Source organism: Cinclus cinclus, chromosome 25, assembly GCF_963662255.1.
Source record: "Cinclus cinclus chromosome 25, bCinCin1.1, whole genome shotgun sequence".
NCBI lineage: Eukaryota > Metazoa > Chordata > Aves > Passeriformes > Cinclidae > Cinclus > Cinclus cinclus.
The window spans coordinates 3,634,139-3,659,728 of record NC_085070.1 but is presented as its reverse complement, the minus strand read 5'-3'; the positions used below and the strand labels follow the sequence as shown (position 1 = coordinate 3,659,728).

The window sequence follows — 25,590 nt, the reverse complement described above, 5'->3', positions numbered from 1 at the left end:
GGACTAATGACATTGTGTATTTCCTGATATTTCAAAGGAAAAAATATTTTTTGTAAGTTATTTTCTCCCACTGTACATCAGAACCATTGGGGAAAAGTCACATTCTTTAGTTCCCAGCCACAGAAGCCTTTACAAAAATGTTCCTTTTAGATGCAATGGCTGAAGCACTACTTGGAAAGAAAGTGTTGGATGCTGCTGGCTCTATGGGAACAGGTACTGTTACCTTGGATTACAACTCTGCACTCAAGTAGATTTATTCCATTATTGTACTGGCCTTCCAAGTTCCCTTCAGCCTTCAAACCCTCCAGTGGAAAGAGACATTTTTCAAGGACTACCAAGTTTTCACAGCATTGAAATAGTTTCCAACTGATGTCCTCTCCGAGCTGCATGTTTTGGTTCACTAATCTGAATTCCAGTCCCTGCTGGGTTCCAACCTTCCCTGCTTGGAAGGAAACAACTTTCAGAAAAATGCAAAGGATGGAGCCCTGAACACAGCCCTGCACATTTGCTCTGGCCACAGGAGCCTGGGCACTTTCAGCTGTCCCAGAGCTGCTGTGGCCCTGGGGAGCAGAGATAGGTGTGACCAGACCTGGCCAGGATAGAGTGTGTTCCAGCTGCACTGTCTGTTCTCAGTTTTAAACAAACTGTATTTAAATTTGTTAAATAAAACGATGGTTTCTAAGAGCCAGAATACCCTGCACCTCCGTTACAGACACAGTCTGGTGTTTCTCCCAGAGCCCAAATCCTGGTTGTGGCACAGAAAGCAGCGACTCCTGGGAGGTTCTGAAGGATTCACAGCTTGGGTTTGATCTCTCCCTAAGGAGGCTGCAGCTCCTTTGTGCCTGGAGCTGGTGAGTTAAAAGAACGTTGTATTTACCTAAATCCCGAGTTTCTCTTTAGAGGGACAAAAAGAAAAAAAAGAAACCAGGACCCAAAATCCCAGAGCAGCTTTAAGGAGAAACCAGGGATGAGTTTTTCCACTTGCAGTCCCTTTGCTTCTACCCCAGCCAAAATCTGATCCCTGCTCACTTTCCAAGGGGGAATTTCATCTTTAGGTGTTTCACAGTGTGAGCACTGGTGGACAGGGAACTGCAGGATTCACTTGTTCTTTTCTCCTCCTTGGAAATTCTCATTCCTGCCTGGCCCAAAACATAGTGAGACATTTGACAGAAGACGAAACACATCTCACTTTTTAATTTTTGTTTTTCCTTTTGAGAGAGAGACGACCTCCATAGTAAAACTTAGTGGGGAAAAAAAAAAATAGCTGAAATTAAAAGTCATTTGACAACCACCTTGCCTTCCAACAAGGGAACACATAATGGCCTTTTTGCAGAGACTTGCTAAAATCTGCCTCAAAGCACACCAAAATGGTTTTCCACACCTGATTACTCACATGTTCACCAACTATTTTCTCCCTACCTAATTATAAAAATGAGGAGGCCAGCGATAGCACATTGTGGAAGTCCCTGGAAAGCTGAGCTCAGCTTTCAGTTCAGATGGCTTCAGTTCTTCCTCTCTCTCTCTCTCTCTCTCTCTCTCACCTGTCTCCAGCACCTTTTTACTCCCCCACATCCACCAGATGGTCCAGAGCATGCGCAGCCATCCAGGCTGGGGGCCTCAGCAGTCCAGGGAGATGAGCTGCTGCATCCATCCATCCATCCATGGAACAAGGGCCCTGCTTCTTCTGGCTGTCCTCTCCTCTGAACTCACTGCCAGAGGGCAAATCCTTCCCCTGGCTCTAGTGGAGATTAGCATGCCCAAGTGCTGAGCCCTCAGGTCCCCAGACATGCAACCAGGAATACTCAGGATGAGCCAAACATGGGAAAGCAGCTCTCAATCCACGTACTGGGTCCGTCCCAGGTAAGGGATGTCCACAGACTGGATGATCCGGCCCGCCGTGCGCTCCTCAAAGATGACAACCTGCAGAGAAAAGAGAGAGAGAGAAAAACCCTTCTTACAAAGCCTGGGGGCTGAAAATATTCTTTGGAGGAGGGGAAGGAAGCACCATTTAAAGAGATCAGTCAGTGTGGGTCTGAACACACCACGTGGTGCAGGGATGAAGCAGCATCACATCAGGTTTGTCTTGATTTCCAGCTTGAGGCAGAGCTGTGAGGTTCAGCTGCCATCCTTGTCACCCCTCCATGGCTGCCAGAGCCACAGCCACCTCTAGAGCAGCACCTTCCCTAATTTTCAGAGATCTTAGGAGATAGCACTGTCCTTTCCCTCTATGGCACAGGCTTTCATCTAGAGGATAATTCATGTCCTGGCATGTCTGGCTCTTTGGGACAATGATCTTTAACAACCCCAACAGCAAAGAACAATCCCAGCAGAGCCTCTCACCTCGTTGCCCCCTCTCCGTAGCCAGGGCCCAGGAAGGTAAAGTGTCTCCTGAGGTCCAATCTTCCAGTATCTTCCCAGGTTCTGCCCATTAACAAACACCACTCCTTTCTCCCAGCCCTGGAATCAAGGCAGAACACAGAATTACTGATGCAGCTCTGCTGCCTCGTTAGCATCCCCACAAGAAACCAAATCTGCTTTCACACTTGCATTCTTTCCAGCCACTTTCTGCAGTTTTTCTGCTTGCTTTCCCTGTGCAAATCCCTGCAGCCAGGAACATTTAAACAAGCCCTGCTGAACAGGAGTTATCCTTAATGTGCTCATTAAAAGGATAAAGCTTTCAAAAATGTGCAATATGGGATTTGTGCTTGTACAGGAAATTTTTTCCCTTTGAACAGACAGGCCTTTATTCCTTCCCAAGCATGGAATATCTGCCCTCACCTCTTTCCCAGGTGACAGAAAAACTGAATTGCTGCTGGCTGCCCTGGTTTACAACAAATATAATTTTCCCAATGAATGGGAAAGTGAGCAGGACTGTAAGGCTGGCTACAAGATTGGCTTTAAGGGAGGGGAATCAGAGGAATAAGTTTAATATTTAAAATCTCATGTGAAGTTCTATGCAGTCTCCCACAGAAGGATGACAAGAATGCTAACTCCCATGCCATGGCCACAAAGAAATGACTCCTTCCAAATGTCACACTGACGAGACAGGAATAAAACAAGGCCTTCCTTTATTTTCTGTGCCCATTACTCCTCTGCAACTAGAAAATAGCATTTCTGTGCCAATAAAAAAAAGACTGAAGTGGTCACTGGTAGCTCTGCAGGGTCAGTTTTCTCACAGGACCTCTGCAGACTGAACAGAATTACCTGGAGGAGACTGTCAGACCCTCAGAATAATCCTCTGAGAGGGGGAGGCTACACACACAGAAATCAGTCAGAGCCGTTGCACAATTCTCTCTAACCAGCTTTTTAAAAACCTTGATTAAGAACAACCAGGACTTGCCTGCAGCTTCAAGAAGGTGTCCTGTGGCTGCTGCTCTATCCACAGCCTCCCACGGAAGAACGCCGGCCCCACGAAATAATCCGGGACCGTGCTCCAGCCAGACACGTGCTGCAAGCTGCAAGAGAGGGACAGATCACACAGGGCACAGGGACCACCTGCCCCTGCCCCCACGAGCCACAGCCCTGGCAGGCCACACTGGGGCACAAGAGGAGGGTACCTGGGGCTGTCCCCACCTCAGTGGGAAACGCTTTTTACAGGAGCGTGTGGTGACAGGACAAGGGAAGAAGGATTTGGACTGGAAGAAAGCAGGTTTAGACTGGATATTAGGAAAAAATTCTTTCCTAATAGGGTGGTGAGGCCCTGGCATAGGGTGCCTAGAGAAGCTGTGGCTGCCCCATCCCTGGAAGTGTCCAAGGCCAGGCTGGAGTAAACTGGGATAGTGGAAGGTGTCCCTGCCCATGGAGGGGTGGGATGAGAGGATCTTTAAGGTCCCTTCCACCCAAACCATTCTGGGACAAAAGCTCTGCTTCATGTTGGTTGCTGAGGATCCTGCAGATCTACCAGGGTGCTTTAAATGTCTGTGGCTTGCTAAAGGAGACTGCAGAACTGACAGGATTCAAACCAGACATTCCTGCCACAGCTCCTGTCGAGGAACACAAACACACCCTTGCAAGTGTGCAGTAATTAGGGAAGATCTGACATTATTTCTTACCTGTGGCAACAACTTGAGAGCAGGGCACAAGCAGAAGAGGAAATAAGGAGAGCAGAATCTCACAGAAGCCTTGAGCTTCTGTCAGAACATGTTCCCTCCAGCCCTTACAAACTGCATCTCTTGGACTCAGGGAAGTTATTGATCCAGTGCAGCCTGGCTGCTACTGAATTATTCAACTAAAATCCTGTGACAGCTTCTTTCACAACACTCCTCTCCCTCCTCCCCGAGGGGACTGTGAGCTGATTGTGTTTCAGTGCTGCTGGTCAGCAGCCAGGAGCTGAGGGTAGTGGTGACTAATCTTGCTTTTGTTTGGCCATGGCAGCTCACTTGCTTTAATGCTCCTCACTGGAAATATTCCTCTAACACCCTGCAGTCCAAAAGGCTGTGAGTTACCCCATCAGTAAGAATCCTTCAGGTAGTCCCTCAGCACCTGCTAAAACTGTCCTTAGGCATTTCAGAATGTGGACTTTTTTTCCTTTTAAAAGCCATTTTGGTTTAATGTGGCCTCTCTCTCTCCCTCCTACACAAAATGGGGTAGCTGTGATATCTTGGGGGATGCACATAAGTTGCTTTCTGGTATGAAAAACATCACTGAAAAGAGTGCCTCTGGATTGTGGCCAGAGTCCATAGGGCATCTGCTGCCTGAAACATTTGCTGAGGTTTCCTGTATGTGCTGACAGAAGCTCTTCAACATCCCCCTGCTAAATTTCCTTCCTTGAATTTAAGCAAAACAACATAAAAGAGAGGGAGCCATCTGGATTGCTAATGCATTATCAGTAGCTTTCTAGAATTAATCCATCCCTTGCCAGGCTGAATTACTAAATATATCATCCAGATTGGTAATTTCCAGAAAAACCCAAAATTTCCAACACGTGGGTGTGAGGGGATCCTTCCCTTTGGGTAAGCCTGGCTTTTACCTACCCTGCTGCAAGGAAACCTTTAAATCCTGCCCAGTGGGATTACATTTCTCCCTAAATGATGGTATGGATCAGCTGGCACTAGTTCCTGCACTATTTCAGGCAAAAGTATCAGCAAGGAACTTATCAGTGCAAAAATCCACCTCCCCACTGTTACCTCAGGTTGCCTCATTTAGCTGCTCCCTATTAGACACTGCACTGCTGGAAAAGACGTGGTTTAAAATGAAGAAGGAAAAAAGAAAGTTAAAATCCCACAAACCTTTTCATGAAGGCAGGTTTCATCTCCAAACTGTAAATCTTGAAGTTCCTCAAGGGGGTTTTATTCAAGAAGATGTCACCAATTAAGCCTGCAAGAGCAATGGGGGTAACGAAGAGTTGAGGAACAGCTAAAGATGATGGATTTTGCTACTTGAATCTGAGGAACAGCAGGAGATGGAAAGCAGCCACGTTCTGCAATGGAATTAGAGCCCATATGGTCCCACTGCTCTTCCAGATTGAGTGGGGAGCATCACTAAACTTTGGCCTCTCCATTTTCTCCTTTCCCTCAAATCACCTGGGCCTCCAGCCCCCTCTCAGCAGAACACACTGGGATGTGCTGGCACAGGCAGCAGCTGGGAATTGTTTGGGTTTAGTGAGCTGACCATACACAGATTTTTTTAAAGCAGTCAATCCCTTCCCCAACAGGCACAGCAAAACATAATGGAGCCAGCAGCAATGCCCAGGGCTGGGCCAGGGCTTTTCATCCCAGGATTTTAAAACACCTTAACAAGTTATTCACCTTGAGCATCCTTTTGTTCAAGTTGCTCTCCCTGAAGCAGGCAAAGCCTGGGTGCTAATGCAGCCTCCTAATCACAGGACTGAGGCTGCCTAGGCAGCAATGAGGTTTGTGCAACTTTTCTGCACTAAATAAAATCGATACAGTCACGTGCCTAACTCTATTAATCTATTTTATAGAGCTTTTGCACATAGCTCCCCACTAAAATAGAATCAACCCCTTCCTGTGTGTGATAGGCTTGAGCATTTCAGTCAATTCTGCTCAAGAGGATGCAGTTCCCTCCTCCTGACACTGTGTGAGCTTTTAAATGGTGCGATCCTCCAATATCAAGCCCTCAAGGGAAAACACAGATTAAAAAAGGTATTTTCCTTCCCTCCCTGTGAAGTAATATGCTCACAGAGCAAGAGAAAGGGAGCTGAGCATCACCTAGGAAACCTAGAGCAGAGCAAGATTCATTGATAGCCCTGGGTTTAGCTGTACCCTTATAAGATAAACCTTGGTGCAGGGCACTGAGCAGCCACTGCATTTCCTCTGCTCACTCCACGCAGGGGCTGAGGATATTTTTTAACACATTCCCTCCCTCACCCCATTTCCCACCAACTCCCAGTGCTGACCAGCACCACGAGAGCTGTGCTGGGCCCTCAGCTGGTTCTGTCCAAAGCACACAGACAGTTCTGCAGCATTTGCACTCGGAGAAGTGGCTGGGAGAGTTTGGGAGCACAGAACCAAACCCACCTTTCCTCTGCTCGTTCAGTGCCAGCCCATAATTGACTCGCCCACGGTTCTCCACCAGGAGCCTCAGCTGCCTGAAGCCCTGCTGAAAACAAACCAGGAGAAGCATCAGCTGCACCAGCCCCAGCAGAGGTGTTCAAAGGAGGAAGTGGCACTGCTACCTTTGCCAGCTGCAATTTATAAATTTACTCTACTGCAAACAGTGAGGAACTTGCAGCCTTTGCACAGAAAATTTCTGGGTTGTTGGTGTTTTGTTTTGTTTTTTGTCCCTCTTGAATTTTTAATTCCCATTTTGATAGCACCCACAGAGGCAGAAATGGGAATTTGACACAGGACAGGTTTGCCATAACTCTCCTACAAGCCTTAAGAACAACCAGTGCATCCATCCCCTCACCTGCTCCTACAGCACCACAGCTCTGTTGAAATGTTCTCAATCAATACAGTGTTCTTAGTGCCAGCTTCTGCCAGGGTAAAACTGCTCTCAGACCTAAAGAGAGACATTCCCTCTCATTTAATTTGAGATCCAAAAGCTTCCAAAGCCCCTTAACACCTGCTTTGTGCTAAGAAAGATGAAGCCTGCATGGATTTAATGTGCAATAACAGGGTACAGGTACTCAGTGTTGTGGCTGTGCTAAGAAGGCTGGCAAATTTTGTGCAGCGAGGGCTACAATAACTTGAATTTTCTCCATGGAAAAGCATTCAGGCCCCCACTTTTCAGTCACAAATGGTAAGTTGGCAGTGAAATCCCACTATTTGTGTCTGATTAGGGTACCAAGGTAGCCTGGGTTAGGAGAAGGTGCCTTTGAGACTTCTCCCTCTTTAGTGATATTGTTATCCATACCCTGAGCAATCCCCAGTAGTTACCTGTCCCTCAGGAATGGAGAGCTCCACTGTGTTGTAGTCCAGCTCTCCCACATACATGGTGTTAACAAACACCTGCAAAACAGAGCACAGGACACCAGAGCAACTGCTCATCAGTTATGTCATCATCACATCACTCCAGCTGGATTTGGGGAGGAAACTGTCTCTGTTTGAACCTGCAACTCAAGTGTCCATAACTGTGTCACTGTCAGTGCAGGTGAGAATAAGATAATCAAAATATTCTCAGAACATTCGACATTCTAATGTTTAAAGATGATGTAAGTTTTAGCAGTCTGGAACTGGAAATTTAATTAGAAGTGATAAGGATTTGGGGCTTAGCTGAGAAGTGGAAAAAGTGAATCACAGAACTAATCTAAAATTTCATGTTTTTCCCCCATTTCCTCCCTCTCTGCCCAGACCAAAGCATTCCAGCCAAGCTGAGAGTCCCTAAGAAGCCCTGAGCCCCTACCTGTGCCCGGTCCCGGACGTGGTCCCTGGTGTGCAGGTGGCCCCCCCCAAAAATGACAGTCTCATAGAGCACATATCCATAGGGCTGCCCAATGCTGTCGTTCAGATGCAGATTCTCCATGTTCACAGGGAACTCAGACTTAATGGGCTGCAGGGGAGAAGCAAATTGAACATCAGGAGTGGCCTCTCACATCGACAGACCCTCATTTCAGGGCTCATTTAAGGCAGGTGTTCCACTCTGCCACAGGTGAGAGCCCCCCCAGCTCTGGTCCAACCCCAAATCCCTCCTGACCAAAGTACCAAAAAAGGAGCCAAGGACTTGCACAACCGCAATTCCAAGAGAACAGAAGTAGCAGTGAAAAAGGTGAGATAGAAGATTTGCTGCTTTTGCATATCCTTGGCAAAAAAGAAAGAAAGTCCCCCAACCTCATCCTTGAGCACAAATTGCCTTTTGCACCTAAAAGTTGATGCCTTTTATGTCTGGGATGCATTAAAAGAGGGGTCACTACCTGTAAAAGTGCTGGCAACACATCCCAGAGAGAGATGTACTGGTGCAGCAGGATGGCACCATAGGAGGCCTTGCTTTCAATCATGGGGGGCAGAGGAAGGGGCTGGCCTGGGATGAAGAAAGAAAGAAAGATGGATCAATGATTTCAGACAACACAAATTCAAGATCCCACCAGATCTCCTTTGTTCCTCCCATCCTTAATTCCCAACCAACCAGAGCCCCAGGGCTCCAGCAGAAGGGCCAGTTTAAATAATTCCCTATTTTTACAGTGTGGGTGGAGCAGTGCTCTGGTTCCTGGGTTTGGAATTACCAATGACCATGCTGAAGAGTTGTCGAAGCTTGAAGAATTTGGATGTGTAGTCCCCAGCCTCTGTCAGCACAGCATCATAATCTGGAAAAGCAGAAAAGCAGCACGTGTTTTAAAAACATAAAGCAGCTCTAGGATGGCTTCATGCAAGAAAAAAAAGCTCCAGGCACAATTTTAATGGCATTGTCTGTAGTATGGAAATCTCTACACTTTAATCTGAGTGAACATCACTGAACAACCACAAAATTCCTTAATTTAGGGAAGAGCCATTCACACTTTCAGTGATCTAATTTGCACATACCCAGAATTTCACACAGGATAAAGTCAACAATTAACCACTTTAACCACGGGCTGTTGGGATGAAAAGAGATTTATGGTACAATTAGACTTGGTAAAATTAAAAAATGGTGTCTTGGATCACCACCTTTCCCTAAAAAAAAAAAAAATGAGATATCAATTCATCATCTGTGACACCTCTATTTACAATTCAGAATAAGGGAATCCCCCACTTCCTGGAATGGGCTGGGAATTGGAAACACTCATGTAAGCTTCCCTTTTAGACAGGAATTTACTTCTGAGTTGTGTCCCACCTCATCTCTTCAGGACAAAGTGGTTGTGCTGAGCACTTCTCAGGGTTGCTGTTTACTGTCACCAGCCCAGGGAAGTCAGAGCTGCACAGGCAAGGCAGTGACAATAAACTCACCATAACTGGTGACATCTGACTTGTACTCATCAGCTTCCAAAGCCCCGTTCATGAAGCCAAAGTTGGTGCCTCCATGGAACATGTAAAGGTTGATGGATGCTCCTGTTTTGAGGATGCTTGCTACAGTATTCACCATCTCTGCAAAATAAATTAAAAAAAAAAAAAAGGAATCTGGACCAGGAATTCCAGACAGACACAATTCTGTCTTTCCTGTGCAATCACAGCGATTTGGGTTGTGATTTGCATCAGTAAGGGGCAGCACTGATAAAATACTGATAAATTAATACATTCAAATAATCCTCTCCTCCAGGTGAAAAAGGGTAAAGCTTGTGGCCTCCAGCAGGAATTTTGCTTTTAAGAAGAAGAGTTGCAAGGACTGCTCAGTCAGATTCCTAAACTGAACACACTAATGACCCAATTACAAAGACAATTGCAGGAGGATGAGAGTCGTTAAAACAGTCTTGTATGGCTCTGTTTTCACTGCTCTTTAGATGCCCTGGGGATTTGTATTTTTTTTTTTTTAGTAGTAGCCTTCCAGATGAGCTTTTAAACCAGGGAGAAGGTGCTGCACTCACAAGGGGCTGAAATTCACCACAAAATGTTCTACAAAAACAGCGTTTGGTGCTCACCATCTGCATCAAAGACATAGTGAGGGCCTCCCCAGTTATCAAACCACCCAGTCCAGTACTCCATCACCATCTTTGGCTGGTCTTTCTGCCAAGAGAAAAACAGAGTTAAAATGGATTCAGGACACTCCTACAGTCACCTGTTTTTTCTAGAGAAGCATTGTTCAAATCCAGTGTGGTGACACGGCTTTACAGGAGTGTTTTCTTCTCAACTGGCACAGATAAAAACATACCTAAGGAGCTCTGGGCATGTGAGGAACAAGAAACTGTGGGCCAGCAATGCCCAGAACAGGCAAGCAAAGCTCTGTGCCTCTGCTAGTCACACAGCACAAAGCACAGAGAACACAATCAGGTGCCATCAAACATTTCTAGATGCTGCTGTTTGGGGAGATGGAACCAACTGTCAGTGTTTAGTTCCTGCTAGAAACACACATTTATAAATGTCTGCTTATCTGCCATGGCACTGCCAGCTGAGAGCTTGCAGGTGCAGGGCAGCCAGTGCTTGCCAAGGTACAGCAGCAGACCTGAGCTGCTTTAATGCCTTTTTAATGCTGCATATGGTGCTGGCAGGGAAGATTTTGCAGGAATTAGGTCTTCATTAAAGGCTCTGCAATTCCTTCCCATTTGTCAGTGCCTGCCAGCTCCCTGAGCTTCTGCAGGATCCCTCCTGTCCCCATGGCATGGGCAGGGCAATGTGTGCTCAGCCTGGCTGCCCCCCCCAGCCTCCTGGGCTTTATTTCCAGGCAGTTTTGCCCTTTGTGTGAAAGAGGAGTTTTGTCTGATGCCACAGGAATTGGCTGAGGTAAGTGGCATTAAAGAAACTCGTGTTTCATTAGGAGAAAACAACTGCCTGTAATCATCTAAACATTCCAGCTCTTGGAAATACACTTAATCAATCTATCCCCAGTGAACCAGTCAGAGAAGGGATTTTGTCACCTTCTGGAACAAAAACCCACAACAAGGAAAAGATAAAACAGCTCCATAACCCCTACAAGCCCTTCCTATCTCAAAATTAGTGTGGCAAAGGAAGAGCTGCTCCTTTGGGGGGAAGGTGCCACCTTCTGTTCATTTGTAGGGTTAGGGGAATTTTGGAAGACCTAAAGGAGGTGAAAGCACTTCCAGCAGAGCCTCTTTTGCCAGCAGAGGAAAAGAAAACAAATGAAAACTGTAGGATTCAATATCCAGCATGCCAGCAGGGCTTCCCTCCACAGCCAAGGGAAGAGGTGAGGAGAGAACTGATTGGGGCTGGGGCAGATCCCAACTGCTCACATCGTTCATTTGGAGCAAGCAGAGCACAGGAAAAGAGGACAGAGGGTGTAAAGAGACAGATAACCTGTCACTAACCCCAAAAACTGCCATTCCCTCATCACAATCAGGACACGGTTCACACCAAGTGCTCATTAGGCATTAATTAATTAATTCCCTCCCTGATGCACACATCTGACAGCACGGAAGGTTAAAAAAAATCAAGTGACATTAAAACTTCATCAATCTACCATGAATCTACCATCACAGACACACCATCAGCAGTTTGTAAAGAGCACCCACAGCATCAGGGTGAAAGAGTTTGGGAAAAAAATGATGGAACTTCAAAAGAGAAGTCTGACAGTTGTGCACTGGGATGCTCTGGGTGCCAACACTTGGAGAAGTCTAACCCCCAACAGCTAAACACAGGGCACAGCTGGATGAAAAGCCTTTTAGAAGGTGCTGGATTACAAGATACTTAAATCCTCCTTCCCTGATTCCAGAAGGATTCGGCCTAATGAGAAGGAAGCCCCAAACCAACACACAAATCCCAAACAGAATATCAATGCTTCACTTCTAGTGCTGGAAAATACAGCTGAACAAAGTGTTTCTGCACCTTACCTGTACTGTGTCCAGGTATTTCAGCAGCCCAGGCTCCAGTTTCTGAAAGTTAACAGTGGCCAGTGCTAGTGGGAAAGGAAAAATGTATTAACTTAGGCTCATTCAAAATGTCTTGGGGACCATCTCCTTAGGCCTCAGCCCAGCAGGAGGGAACTCCAACACCTTCTGAACCCCCAAAATAACCTCCTCAGAAATTCCCCATCAAAGCCTTCACTTGCTATGCAGAATCCAAGCAAACCACAGCACACAGTGGAACCCTCCCAGGCCATCTTTCAGCTCTAATGTACAGAGATATTAGAGAGAGAGAGCATCAGAGCAGCTCCTGGGGTGTCACCAGCTCTAATTAGAGCTTGTAAAGCACTTGGAGATCCTCACTTAAAAGGCACCACATAAAGGCAATCTTATTAGAAAGTCCTGTCTGGATGCCACACTGTTCTCCCAGGCTTCAGCTGCAGAAATCCCTTCCCAGGCAATATCCTACAGCTTGTCAAGTCTGTGGGGGTGAGCAAGAACAACCACAGGACAAGAGAACCACAGAGAACTGGAACTGGGAGAGCTCTCTGTGCTTCTGCCCATCCTCAGGCTCTGGAGTGGGAACACCTGCCTGCAGGACAGGACACACTCATCTGGGACCAGTGTCCCAGCCCCTGGTATGCATTTCAACCATTTCTGTATCTCCCAGCTGATATTTCTCCCAGAGAAACTCTGCAAACACAGCAGCCATGATGTGATTCGGAATTAAAATTTGACTTCCAACAGGAGAGCTGGTATCAAACCCAGCCCCAGTTGTGTCAGGAAGAGCACTTCAAACAGAATATTTACAGAAGAAAAAGCTCACTTCTCACTATTTATACCTTGATTTTAAGAGGCTGACCTATGTACTGCGCTGAGCTGAAGAATTCAGCACAGAAAACACAAAAGGAGAACAAAATAAAACGTGGATTTAGCACTGATGTAATACGTTAGCTGGCAATTCTGAAGGAGAACATGCCCAGCTCTGCTTTTCATGCAGATTAACAGCACACCATGGAAAAGAGAACCAGTCCCCAGAGCCTTATTTATCCTTCTCACAGGACGTTCTTCCCATGCACACACACAAGGCATCCCACCATGGTCCTTCAGCGATGGCCTGGAGGGACAGCAGAGGCTTTGTCACCCATGAGCTCCCACGAGGGCTTTAGCAGATCAGCTTGGGATTCTTGGAATCTGAGTGGTTTGGGATGGAAGGGACCTTCATCCCATCCCACCCCCTGGAAGGGCAGGGACACCTTTCGCCATGCCAGGCTGATCCAACCCTGTCCAGGGTCCTTGGACACTTCCAGGGATGGGGAGGGATTCCTGCCTCTCCTTTAGCCCCTTCCTCACAGCCTGCTCTCTCCCACTTGGAGCCCTGGTTGTCCCACACACCACATCAGTGACAAACAGATTGTTGTGACATCCAAGAGGCAAACTGGAACCCGAGAGCTCCCAGCAGAACACGCTGGAAAAGATGACTCTGAACAAGGAGCTCTGAGGCTGCAGACATTCCCTCAGGAGGTGAGGGCAAGGCAGGGATTTCCACACCAGTCCTTCTCCTGGCAGCTCTGTGGCAGGCAGAGAGTGACTCTGTGTGGTCACAGCTGAAAACTGCTGCACACCCGAAAAAATCCAAAAGACAAGATCACTGTACTGGTGAAGGCCTGTGACTTCAGTTAATGAATTTATCCCTCTCATACTGACATGGAAAAACAAAAGGAGGGGAAAAAAAGGAGGGTAAAGTCTTGCCCTTTAATCATCTCCATGCCTGAGATTGGAAGTTTAACATTATTTATGACTGAGTGATAACAGGAGCACTCAAAGACTGTACCCTGCAAACACAATCTGGGGGAGCAGTTACACCTCAGGCAACTGGCAGGGACAGAGGAGAGAGCAGAGGCCAAGGACAGAGTAAATCCCAGCTGAAATTACCTGAAATTCTGAGAATCAGTGCCCCAGTCAGATTTATGGCTCAGTGAAACTCGAGCAGCTGTGCCTCCATTTCTTCACAGGAAAAAGGAGGAGGGTGCTAAGCAGCATTTTAAAAACTTAATAAAATCATACTTTATAAAAGGGAAACAGGCATCCTTCTGCGTTCTACACATCTGACACCCTCCTTTACCCACCTAAGGTTTTACATCCCAAAATAAGCCTGCTGAGAAGATAATGCTGCCTCACAAACTATTGCTAAATTTACTGTTTAAATGTGAAATTCAAAACCAAGGTTTTAATGGACGTTTTTTCTTCTCTTTTTAATTGCAAAGCATCTACCTTAGCAATGAGTTATTACTGTTAGTAATTGCTGAGGAACTTGTTTAATAGGTATTGAAATGAAGCAGTAAGTAGCATTTTCAGCCTTGTAGTTTAGTGAGACATTAGAAATGCTGGCTGCTGCCATCTCTCGACTCAGTGGGAAGTACAGATGCCCAACCCTTCACACAGTGTTACATTTTATGTGGAAAATAAACCACTCTAAACCTTCCTGGGAAGGGTCTGGGTTTGTCCTGGCTGCACTGTCCAGCCAAGGGGTCCCTCCCACCACAAACAGAACACCCTCAGTGGGTGCAGAGGGTGAATTAAAGCCCTGTTTTCCTTCAAAAGCCACATTCCCCAGGGACCACAGCCCTCCCTCACCTCCACAAGCACTCACCTCCTTCCACTAAGCCAAAGGACAGCCCATTCTTGTTGTCTGAGGTCATCAGCAGCTCCACAATCCCTCTGTTTAACAGGGCCTAGGTTAAAAAGAGCAAAAGCCACTGTGTTAACAGAATTTAGCATTTCCCAGGATATTAAAGCACTACAGTATCACCTCCTGTGGGGACAGCCTGCACCTGGCAGTGCCTTGTAATGAAAAGTTATCCTTGTGACACCTCCAGTTCCTCCTGAAGCTTCCCTGTCTACTTTTAACAGCTTAAAGACAACTGCAAAATCTTGTTTTGCTTTAGAAAGCTGGATTGGTTTCTCACTGATACATGCAACTTCAGGATTTTAGCTTCTGAGATCAATGTAATAAATAGCTTCATTGCTTTCACCAAAAGAGGGATTCAGGTAAAAGGAGGAAAGGAAAAGCAAGCACTGACTGTCTGACAGTGGAAGCTGAAAAGAGGGAAGAGCTGATTTTCCAAGGAAGGCCATCACAGGACAGCTCAGGTATGAAAGTTTTTCAATAATCAATGAATTTAGTGGTTCCTCAACATCACAGCACTGGAGGAAACAGCACTCTAACACTTTTAAAATCCACACACACAAGGTTCCTCCCATCACGATTTTTCTCTTGCAGCTGGTTCTTAACAGAACAGTGGCTGATGTCTGGAGGAGAGATCAGGAAAGCTTAGTTGTTAATTAACCACTCATTTCACTGTACCTGCATTGGAAGTCACTCCTCCAGCTCCCAGGAGCTCTGAGAATAAAGCTTCAGTCCCTTCAGTCTAAATTACTGATAGTGAAATGTGATAAAGCCCTTTGTTTATTGTCCCTGCCTGCACAAAGAGCACACCTGGGCATGGCACAGTGTCTGCATTAGAGAAATGATGCAACAGAGCCTGCAGACAAATCCAACCCAGAGCTAGGACAACCTGGTGACTTTCTCAACCCATCACCACCAAATTTATACCTGAGCAGATGCTGGATTCAGACAAAATTCAGCTGCTGAGGGAACTGGAATTTCTAACCAATTTTACTAAGGTAATTCTTTGAGCACTGCACTTATGCTAAGTTTCTTCCCCTCCTTTTGTGTGTAAATGCAATATGGAGGAACAGCAGAGCTGCCACACATTAAATGCCTCCCAGAGTGCAGCAGAGAAGCAGGGATAGAAGCTCAGTTCTGTAGGAAGGGTCATGTCAATACACCCTTCCACTTTTAGGAAGGCAAAGGCATAGCACCCAAGAAGTGAGGTAAGCACAGGGATTGGGGGTTTTGTGTGAGTCTGGGGTGTTTCTTAATGAGTTTATTAATTCCAGGAAGATGCAACTTGGCCACAGATGCTAGATGTGAATGAACCACCTTGCCACAAACCAGAACAAAGACTTGGAGCCCCACCTCCCATTAGATCCCACTCCAACCAAAAACAAAGCCCTGCAAATCCTGCTTTCCCACATTTTCATCTCTAACCACTATTCTATACTGCCTCAGATGCAAACTGCACACAATCCCAGAATATGATGAAACAGCACTGCAAAAATACACCCACAGGCCTGGCAGGGGAATCAGTCCTGACAAGTCTGAAACAGCACAAGCTCTTTCCTCACTGAGCCATGAAAAGCAAGGCCAAGCCTGCAGGCTGCTCAGACCCCCAGAGTGTCTCAGTCCCCTTCAATTAGGGCTCTGAAAACCACTTGCTTGGTATTATGTCTAATTTGTTTGTATACACACTTCATATTTAACCTTGTAAGCAGAGTTAAGTCACAGCATGAGATGGAGTTGGTGCAGGAGCTGGCACAGCCCTAAGGAGATTAGCTCTGCTGTGGATTTATTTGTTTGAAGAGCCTCTGGACACCCTGAGCAATGGGACAACCTGAGCCTCAGGGTGTTCAGGGTGCAGCTGGGGTACCCAAAAGGTTTCAGAGAGATACTATAATCCTGTAGCAGAAGAGCAAGACTGGATGGGTGACCCCCTCCTGACATGCAGCAATACCTTTAAGCATCCAGTGAGAAGAAATTAAACAACAAACCCTGTGAGACACACTGCAGATCTCGTTATCTGCCTGCCCTGCACTGCTGCTGGGGGCAAACAAACAGGTCAGACTGCTGTGAGATCCATCAGGATAATCCAGCCTCCCTGGGCACAGGCCAACTCCTTACCACTGACTCAGAGCAGCCAGGGCACAGTTAAATCTCTTTTTGACAAGGGTAAGGGAGGCATTAGGCAAATTAACCTGCCTGATGCTGAGCCCCAGATTACACAAGCTCAGGACTGTGCTGGTGACTCGCTCACATCAACTGTTCTCCCAGGAAAGTCAGCAAAGGGAAACCTCTATCAAATATTATCTAGGAGAGGCAAAACAGGACCCGCAGGTGAGAGCTTCTTCAAGGGCAGCTCTGCAATACAGACACCCCCAGCTCCCTATCACCCTCTTCTCTGCAAGACATAAGCACAGATTTATCAACACTGAGAGGGTCATGCGCCAACTCTTCCACTCGGGAAGGAAACATCCAAGGAAAATGCAGCTGCTGCTTTCAAGAGTCTCTCAAACCACACTCAAAAGTTACACAGAAACAAAACAGAAAACACTGCAAGGGAGGTGATTTATGGGAGAGATTGACACAGAAACAAGTAAAAGTGCCACCATTACCATTTTGACATAGGTCATGTAGTTTGGGTCTTTGGCATAGGAACCGTATTCATTCTCCACCTGCACTGCAATGATGGGACCTCCTTTCTTGTACTGTGGGGGACAAAAAGGGACAAAGAAGGTTGTTCATCGTGATTTCTAACCACAGGGACCAAAACCACACCAGCTGGCAGGAAAAACGCACCAGCATCAGATGGACTCAGCTCCACCCTCCCATGGTTCCAAACTGACAGAGGGAACTACAGCCTGTGCTGATTCCTGGAGCAGAACTGGTGCATTTGTTATTGCCTCCCCCTGCTGCTGTCACACACAGCCCACACTGCCCTGTGCAGCCAGTGCACCCCTGGAGAGGGACAAGGGTGGTGCTTGCCTGGAGAGGGACAACAATGTGCATCAGGTGATCAAAATAAGCATCCACAGCTTCTGTGAAGCCCTTGTAGGTTGTCCTCAGCTGCATCTCGGGGTCCTGCAGCAGCCAGCTGGGGAAAAAGCAGGAGAGGGAATGTGTTAGAGACTCCTGTCCAGCCAAGCAGAGGTGTTTCACCCACTGGCATCAAGTCACACCTGGGCAGGGATCAGTGGTGTCACCTGGTGTCACCCAGCACGGTTGTGACACCCTGAGTTGTGAAGGACACCACGTGTCCATCACTCACTTGTAAATAAATCCAGGAATTCCCAATCACTTTTGTTCTGCATTTCAGGCCTAAATTCATTTCATCACCTCTACCAATAACATTTCAAGGATTAATCTTATCACTTTAAAGTGAATTCTCTGCATTCCCAAGGGCACACTACAACCAAGTGGTCCTTCAAAAAATCCCAATCCTTTCTCAAAACAAAGATTTCTGTAATTGTTCCCATTGTTTCTACTGCTGATTTACAAGGCTGGGTTCTGTCTGGGGTTAACAGAAAAAAAGGGCAATTAGTTGAAGAGCAGAACAATATAATACTGTAACCATTTAAGGGGAATGAGCCTGTATCTTCCTTTTCTCTGCAAATGAGGCCTTAACTAATATCCTTCCAAAGATCTGAAAGACTCAACTCTTTGCTAACTCTTTGTGGACTTAAGAACAAAATAATCTCTTTAGCTGGAAAATGAGAATAGTACCGTTGTTCTTTATTAGAATTTTTTACCTGTCTGATAAAAAAATAGCAAACAAAAAAAAACAAAAAACAAAAAACAAACAAAAAAAAAAACCAAAAAAACCCAAAAAAACAAAAAAAAAAACAAAAAAAAAATAAACACGTGGGTGATGTGACAAGTGACAACAGATTTACTTCTCACAATCTAATGTGAAAGTGGTTTTTGGCTCTGGCCATGAGGAGTTCTGCTCTCAGAATTAAGCCCCCGATACCTGAATTCTGCTGCCAAAGGCAAGTGAAAAGAAAAAGTCCCCAAGTATCTCCACTGAGGTTTGTGCTCTGTGCAGGTAAGGAAAACAAGTGGTAACCTGGCACTGACTGCACTCAGGAACCAGGCAAGTAAGTCCCAGTGCTCCCAGAGCCTCCTCCAGCTGTGTTCTTCAGGGGAAAACACAATAGGAGGATGGAAAAGTTGTGGGGTTTCATTATTGCCAGCCATACAATGCAGATTTCGAGCAGGACTTTTAAAATGGAGATGAGATGAAGCAAATTCTTACATCAAGCTGCAAATCCTGTTCATATTATGCAGTCATGGTGCAACAGCAAGACAGGCTCTAACCAATTCTATTTTCTTGCTGTAATCATTATACCATTAAAAATTGCTATTTTAAACAATCAAAAAATTAGAAGAGCTCCATAAGATAATGAGCATTCACCTGGTTTGGGGACACAGAAAATAAATATCCCCATCAAGCAGCCAGCCATTCCAAAGCAATTCCTTCGAAGGAGCCTTGCCTGTGTGATCAGGAGTTTGGGATTTGTTTGTCCCTAATGCTTCCCTGAACTGAACAAGTTCCACACTCACCTGGGCAGACCCCCGAGGTCCCATTCTGAGCAGATGTAAGGTCCAGGGCGCAGAATCACCCACAGTCCGTTTTTAGCTGCCAGGGAAAGGAAGGCCCTGGGGATCCACACAGAGGAATTATTGTCTGCCTGCAGAACCTCCACTCCTAACACCCCAATCACCACTGAATTCAGGTACCAAAGCAGAAGGTAATTGCTTGATGAAGCACTATACTGGACTGATGCTAAACTGGTTAAGTTCCTAGGACTCCAGAAGGCAGGGGAAAGAACGAGTCCCCATTGTCTGATCAAGGCACATCTGGAAATAACATCTTCACCCCCTCCCCTCCAAATAGGAGTATTTCATAACAGAGCTGGCTGTGCCACACACCTCAGATCCAGGTTTTTACTGAAGTCAAACTTCCCTCTCTCCTTTTCGTGCAGGTTCCACGGCACATACCTGAAAGGCAGAGCAAGGGCAGTGGAGGTGAAGGAGGAGGTCTGGGATGCTCAAAGAAAACCTGAGGCCCCACTACTCTTTCCTGTGTCTTTTCCCAAAATAAGAAGCATGGAAATACATTGTCGTGGCCCACTGGAATTAATGAGTGAGTCCCACTGGTGAGGAACAGGAGAGGCTGGGCAGGGAGGACACTCACGTGGTGAGGGTGTTGAGGCCACACGCTCTCATTTTCAGCATCCGATCCTCCCAGTACTCCCGGGGCACTCGGAAGTAGTGCATGGAACCCCCGAGTATGCGGAAGGGCATCCCTTCCAGCAGGAACTGGGAGTTCTCTGTCTGCAAGCCCAGGGTCCTCCCCCACAGCCCCAGAGGGGTCAGCTCACTCCAGTTAAACCTGGAAGAGGAAAGAAGACACGTGAGCAGTCCTGGGGAAGGAACGTGTCCTCCTCGTTGCACCTCACTCAGCAGGACCAGCTCTGACCCTCCTGCTTCTCAAGCAAGCCACACTCTTGGCCATACAGAGCATAGGGATTGTTCACAAAGCTCTAAGCCAGTTGGGAGACCTTCCCAAATGTAGATTTAAATCCATTTCACTGGCTGCTTCCCCCCTGAACCCCCAAGCCACTGTGCCACGCTCTACAACTGACACTGCTCCGGCACAGAGCATGAACTCACTTGCTGGAATCATGGATGGACAAGTGTTCACTCACAATACTCACAAACACTTCCCTAACTTATGGCATTCAACATCTCCCTGCTTTGCATGGGATTTCCGTGACGATTTTTTTACATGGCTGATTTCCAGATCCATGTCCCAATAGCAGCTGCATCTCAACACTGCTATCCTGAATCTCTTGGGGACTCTGGCATTTTCCAACTCCAAGCATGGAGAAAATAAAAGCCCCTCACCTGTTCCCTGTGAGCAGAGAACGTTTTCCTCAAATTAATGAACCCTCTGGATTATATTCATCACCCAGGAGAGACTAAATCACCTGTCACCACAAACTTACCTCTCCCCACATCTCTGCTTATGTTAATCCTGCAGAGGTTATTTGCCAAAAGAGCCAGAGCCAGGGGCCCAGCAGCTCCTCAGCACTTACCAGGGCGAGCACTCCTGCTGACACAGCTCCTCTCGGCTCAGCTCCTGCACTGCTCATGGCCTTGCAAGCTCCCAGCTCGCTTTGGCTGAACCAAAACCCCATTTTACCAACAAGACACAGAGCAGTGTCACTGCCTCCCTCAGCCCACCCCAGTGGCACAGCTCTGAACACACACAGAGTCAGACAATGGCAGCTTGTTCCTTATCAGAGCCAGATGTGAGGAATGAATTCCCAGCTCCAGAAAGCAAGAACGACCCACACATTTGGGAGAAACGTCACCGTGAGAGAAGAAAGGAACACCTAAGCCTGCAGCTGCTGCCTAGGCTATGGGTAAAGCAGTTGTTAGCAGAGGGTGAGGATGCTCAGAGCTCGTGCCTTACAGGGACTGCTAACCAGCAGCCTGCCCATCCTCTGACAGGACAGGGGGACTAAAAGGAGCTACATCTAAGGCTTGCAGGGTACTGCACGGGCTGGCTGACAAGCTCAGAGGGTACCTGAGTAGCACAGCATTCTCACAGGGCTCTGAAACAACCGGCAGCAGGCAGGGGTAATACCTGGAAAAGGAAGCCAGATTAGATATTCACTGCCTCACACAGATTGTCCAGCCATTCACAGAAAGAGAGCTGAGCAAGGAGATGGTGCTGTATCAGAAGGTGGGAAGATAACAACAGCTCATGATGATAGTGCAGTTCAGGTAGGAGAAATTAGTACAAAACACCAATCTGCCACATGTAAAGCGTGACTGCCTGAGTAAGAACAGGACTGAAAATGCTCATCTACATGACAAACACAGCCAGAGAATGTTGACATGAGGCTGGGAAAAGGCAGCACTGCTCCCAAGGAACTGTTACAAATTTCAGCAGCAGAGGGAAGGGTTCTCAAGCCCCAAACAGAATACCCCATGGCCAGCTGCCCCTCTATGCTGCTAAATTACAGACTGTAACTTTAACAAACCATACCAGCAGTTATGTCTACTCCTATTTTAGGTGGAGAATAAGAGGTGAAAGCTCAACAGGGTCTGGAGATGCTAAACTCCAATTTTTGAAGATTAGATTGGAAAAGAGTTTCCAAATTGTTTCTGAGCTAGGTAGAGCCCTAAATTACTCCTGCACACAGAAGTGCTGCTGACTGGTGCCAGAGTGAAGGCTGTGCTCAGGAAGCACATACAGCCAGATAAAAATAAACTAATCACTTAAGATCATCTTCTTAATCCCAGGCATAACTAACCTGGCACATTCCCATCAAGTTTCCCAGTTTAAAACTCCCCAGTTTTTCTGTGCTCCAGTGCTTTTTCTCCCCAAGAAGAGCTGGTAAGAAGATCCCAGGCTCTCAGTATTTTCAACACATCCTGAAACCCACACATCTCATTAGGATCTGTTCAAGTAACCTTAGGAAGAAACATTTTTGTGACTCAGCAGAGTTCATCCTGTTACCCTGAGCTGGATTGCCAGAGGTTAAAGTGTACCTGGGCTCTGTACTTCCTCCTGAGAGCAATTTATAGCTCCCAGGAGACTTTTTTTTCCTCACTTCTATAATGACAGAACATGTTGCAAATAATTTTTTTTTCTTCACTTTGTTAAAGGTTCCTGGCCTTTGTCACCCTCAGCAGCCATACCTGGGAGTGTTCCAGGTCAGGCTGGATGGGGCTTGGAGCAGCCTGGGATAGTGGAAGGTGTCCCTAGCCATGGCAAGGGGTGGGACTGGGCCATCTTTAATATCCTTTCTGACCCAAATTCTAGGATTCCATTATTCTTTGATTTGATTTCATCTCTGCTTCAGGGAAGCCTCTTTTGCAAAAAAAAAAAAAAAAAAAAAAAAAAAAAAAAAAAAAAACAAACAAAAAAAACATTCCATAATCAACTAACCCCAGAGCAGAGACTCTGAAGTTGGATTGGATGGACTAGTCCAATAAGATGGAATAAGCCTTTGTAAGATGGAATTTGAAGTGCAAAATACAACACATGGAAAGGGAAAGTCCCAATTAACACCTGAACCAAACAGCCACGCTGCTCATGCCTGTGAAAAACAAATGTAGCTGAAGTCCTCTCTGCAAGAGAGATTTACCTCTGGTGTTCAACCACCCTGTACCCAGCCCAGCTGGGATAAAAAGCTGGTGGAAAAGAGAACAGCCAAACCAGGAGAAAAAGCCATTAAGTTCTTTGCTGATGCTGAAGGATGTGCTTCAGAAGACAAGGGCCATTACTGCTAATCCCTAAACTCCACTGAGACCTCCAAGGGCTTTGCTGCTTATTCTGGGCTTCCTCTGGCCAGGAAAAAGTGAAAGCTCTGAGCTGCTCACAGACCATGGCTGAGGTAACAACTGCAACTTTTTAGAACAGTTTATTCTGCACACAGGGGTTTACTCAGCATACAGGGGTTTGTGGATACACACTTACAGGAGACAGATTCCGTGCCTCCATCAGGTATCAGTTTGCAATAATCCTCCCTAAGAACCCAGGTGGCACAAACCCAAGGCCAGCTGTGCAAGAATTTTGCTTCTAATTATGCAAAGATTTATTAAAGCTTTTCCATAGCTCTGACGATTAAGTTTACTTCCAACTATGATTTTAAGAACCTGTTATAAAACATCCAGCTGGCAAAAAATAACCATATTATATCTCTGCACATATCTATGTGCATTTCCATGTCTTCTCCAGCATGTCACTGAGGGACTGAAGAGTTTGTCACTCGGAAGCAACAAACATGGGATCTGCTCCTCTGGGAAAGATCATCTCCCCCAAAAACACGTGGAATTCAAGCTAGAACCTTAAAGGACTTCTTGGTACTACTGGTGGGCTAGAGAGGAACAGCTGCTGGTCTGGAGTGTGAAACAGGACCAGCAGAAGGAAGAAAAGAGGGTTCGACTGGAGAGGTGGCCGTGGGTGCCACAGAGAACAGGGAGAGCCAGCCCCAGAACAGGCTGGAGAGAGGGAAACAACGCCGGTGCGAGCACGTCAGGGAGCCCCGGAGCTGGGTGAGATCTGCCGGAGCGAGCGACTCGCCAAGCGCATCACCCATCAGCGCTGCGGCGATGTAAAGCTTTCCCCCGAGCCAAGGGCGGCGGGGGAGCGAGAGCCGAACCCAGAACCTGACCCATGGCCGGCAGCGGGGCTCCGCTCCGCGCTGTGCCGACGGCCAGGAGCTGCGATACCGCGCTTATTTTTACATTCACTGAAAGCCCCGGACGAGGCCGGCACGGCGGCTGCGTTACTCGTTACTCGCCGCGCTCCTTCCCACGCTCCCGTTCCGCTGCAGGAATGATGGGAGCGGAGGTCTCTGATGGCAAAGGACGGGATTTACCGAGCCTGCCTCCGGCCCGTTAAATCCGCGGCAGCGCGCAGGAGTCACGGACGTTAATAATGACGTTAATGACGCTAATTACATAAATAACCCTTCTCCCCTCCACCGGCGCCGCCGATTCCATCCGTGCGCAGCTCTCCCGCGGTCAGCCCCGCTCCCTCCGCCGGGGCCTGCCCCGCCCCACGCCCACCCCGGCCCGGCCCGGCCCGGCCCCGCCGCCGCGGGGACCCCGCCCGCCGCCCCCGGGGCGCGACCCCCGCGCCGCGTCGAGTCGAGTCGAGTCGAGTCGGGTCGGGTCGGGTCGGGTCTCACCTGCGCAGCAGCAGCCACAGCACGGCGAGGAGCAGCGCCACGGCTCCGAGGCGGCGCTGCCGCCGTCCCCCACACGGCCACATGGCGGAGGGAGCGCGGCCCCGGGACCCGAACCCCTGACCCGCCGGCCGCGGACCCAGCGCGCGCCCGCCCCGCCCCGGCCCCGCCCGCGCGCCATTGGCCGAGCCCCGCCCCGCGGCCCCGCCAGCCCCGCCCCCCCGCCTCCCATTGGCTGCCGGAGGGGGCGCGCGCCCGCGGGGGCGGGGCGTGCGTGGGAGCGGCAGTGCCGTGAGGGAACGGCCCTGAGGGGGTGCGGAGAGACGGACTGGGAACGTGGAGTGAGACAGAGCTGGGATAGAGAGCATGGACTGGGAACGTGGAGTGAGACAGAGCTGGGATAGAGAGCATGGACTGGGAACGTGGAGTGAGACAGAGCTGGGATAGAGAGCATGGACTGGGAACGTGGAGTGAGACAGAGCTGGGATAGAGAGCATGGACTGGGAACGTGGAGTGAGACAGAGCTGGGATAGAGAGCATGGACTGGGAACGTGGAGTGAGACAGAGCTGGGATAGAGAGCATGGACTGGGAACGTGGAGTGAGACAGAGCTGGGATAGAGAGCATGGACTGGGAACGTGGAGTGAGACAGAGCTGGGATAGAGAGCATGGACTGGGAACGTGGAGTGAGAGAGAGCTGGGATAGAGAGCATGGACTGAGAACGTGGAGTGAGACAGAGCTGGGATAGAGAGCATGGACTGGGAACGTGGAGTGACAGAGAGCTGGGATAGAGAGCATGGACTGAGAACGTGGAGTGACAGAGAGCTGGGATAGAGAGCATGGACTGGGAACGTGGAGTAACAGAGAGCTGGGATAGAGAGCATGGACTGAGAACGTGGAGTGAGAGAGCTGGGATAGAGAGCATGGACTGAGAACGTGGAGTGACAGAGAGCTGGGATAGAGAGCATGGACTGAGAACGTGGAGTGAGAGAGCTGGGATAGAGAGCATGGACTGAGAACGTGGAGTGACAGAGAGCTGGGATAGAGAGCATGGACTGAGAGATAGCTCGGACTGAGATCCAGACTTAGAACCTGGACTGAGAGCACCGGGACAGAATTTGGACAAAGACCTCGGAAAGAACCCGGGCTGAGACCGTGGACAGGGACCCCCGAGAGAGAACCCCAGTAGAGAGACCCCAGGCAGGGATCCTGCAGGGAGACCCACGATGGAGCCCCCCTGGAAGAGAACCTGCACTGAGACTCTGGGGAGAGACCCTGGAGAGAGGCTTGGGACACAGACCCCAGCTGGAGACCTTTCCCTGTCAGCCAGAGACCCTTCCCACTGTCCAGACACCCTTCCCATCCCCTGGCCA

General features: G+C 48.0%; 1 protein-coding gene across 1 annotated transcript; it reads right to left on the bottom strand.

The window, feature by feature from the left end:
- Window positions 1-1,833: 1,833 nt before the first annotated feature.
- LOC134053599 (beta-galactosidase-1-like protein 2) lies at window positions 1,834-24,303 on the bottom strand. Its single transcript, XM_062508697.1, has 20 exons — window positions 24,221-24,303; window positions 21,103-21,162; window positions 19,705-19,902; window positions 19,440-19,508; window positions 19,071-19,166; window positions 17,493-17,601; window positions 17,123-17,215; window positions 14,481-14,562; window positions 11,816-11,880; window positions 9,953-10,037; window positions 9,324-9,461; window positions 8,624-8,704; window positions 8,315-8,421; window positions 7,807-7,953; window positions 7,341-7,412; window positions 6,480-6,561; window positions 5,229-5,316; window positions 3,341-3,455; window positions 2,341-2,457; window positions 1,834-1,920 (listed from the first exon to the last, which is right to left on the bottom strand). Exons 1-20 carry the CDS (start codon window positions 24,301-24,303, stop codon window positions 1,834-1,836), a joined length of 1,974 nt encoding a protein of 657 aa, XP_062364681.1.
- Between the last annotated feature and the right edge of the window lie 1,287 nt (window positions 24,304-25,590).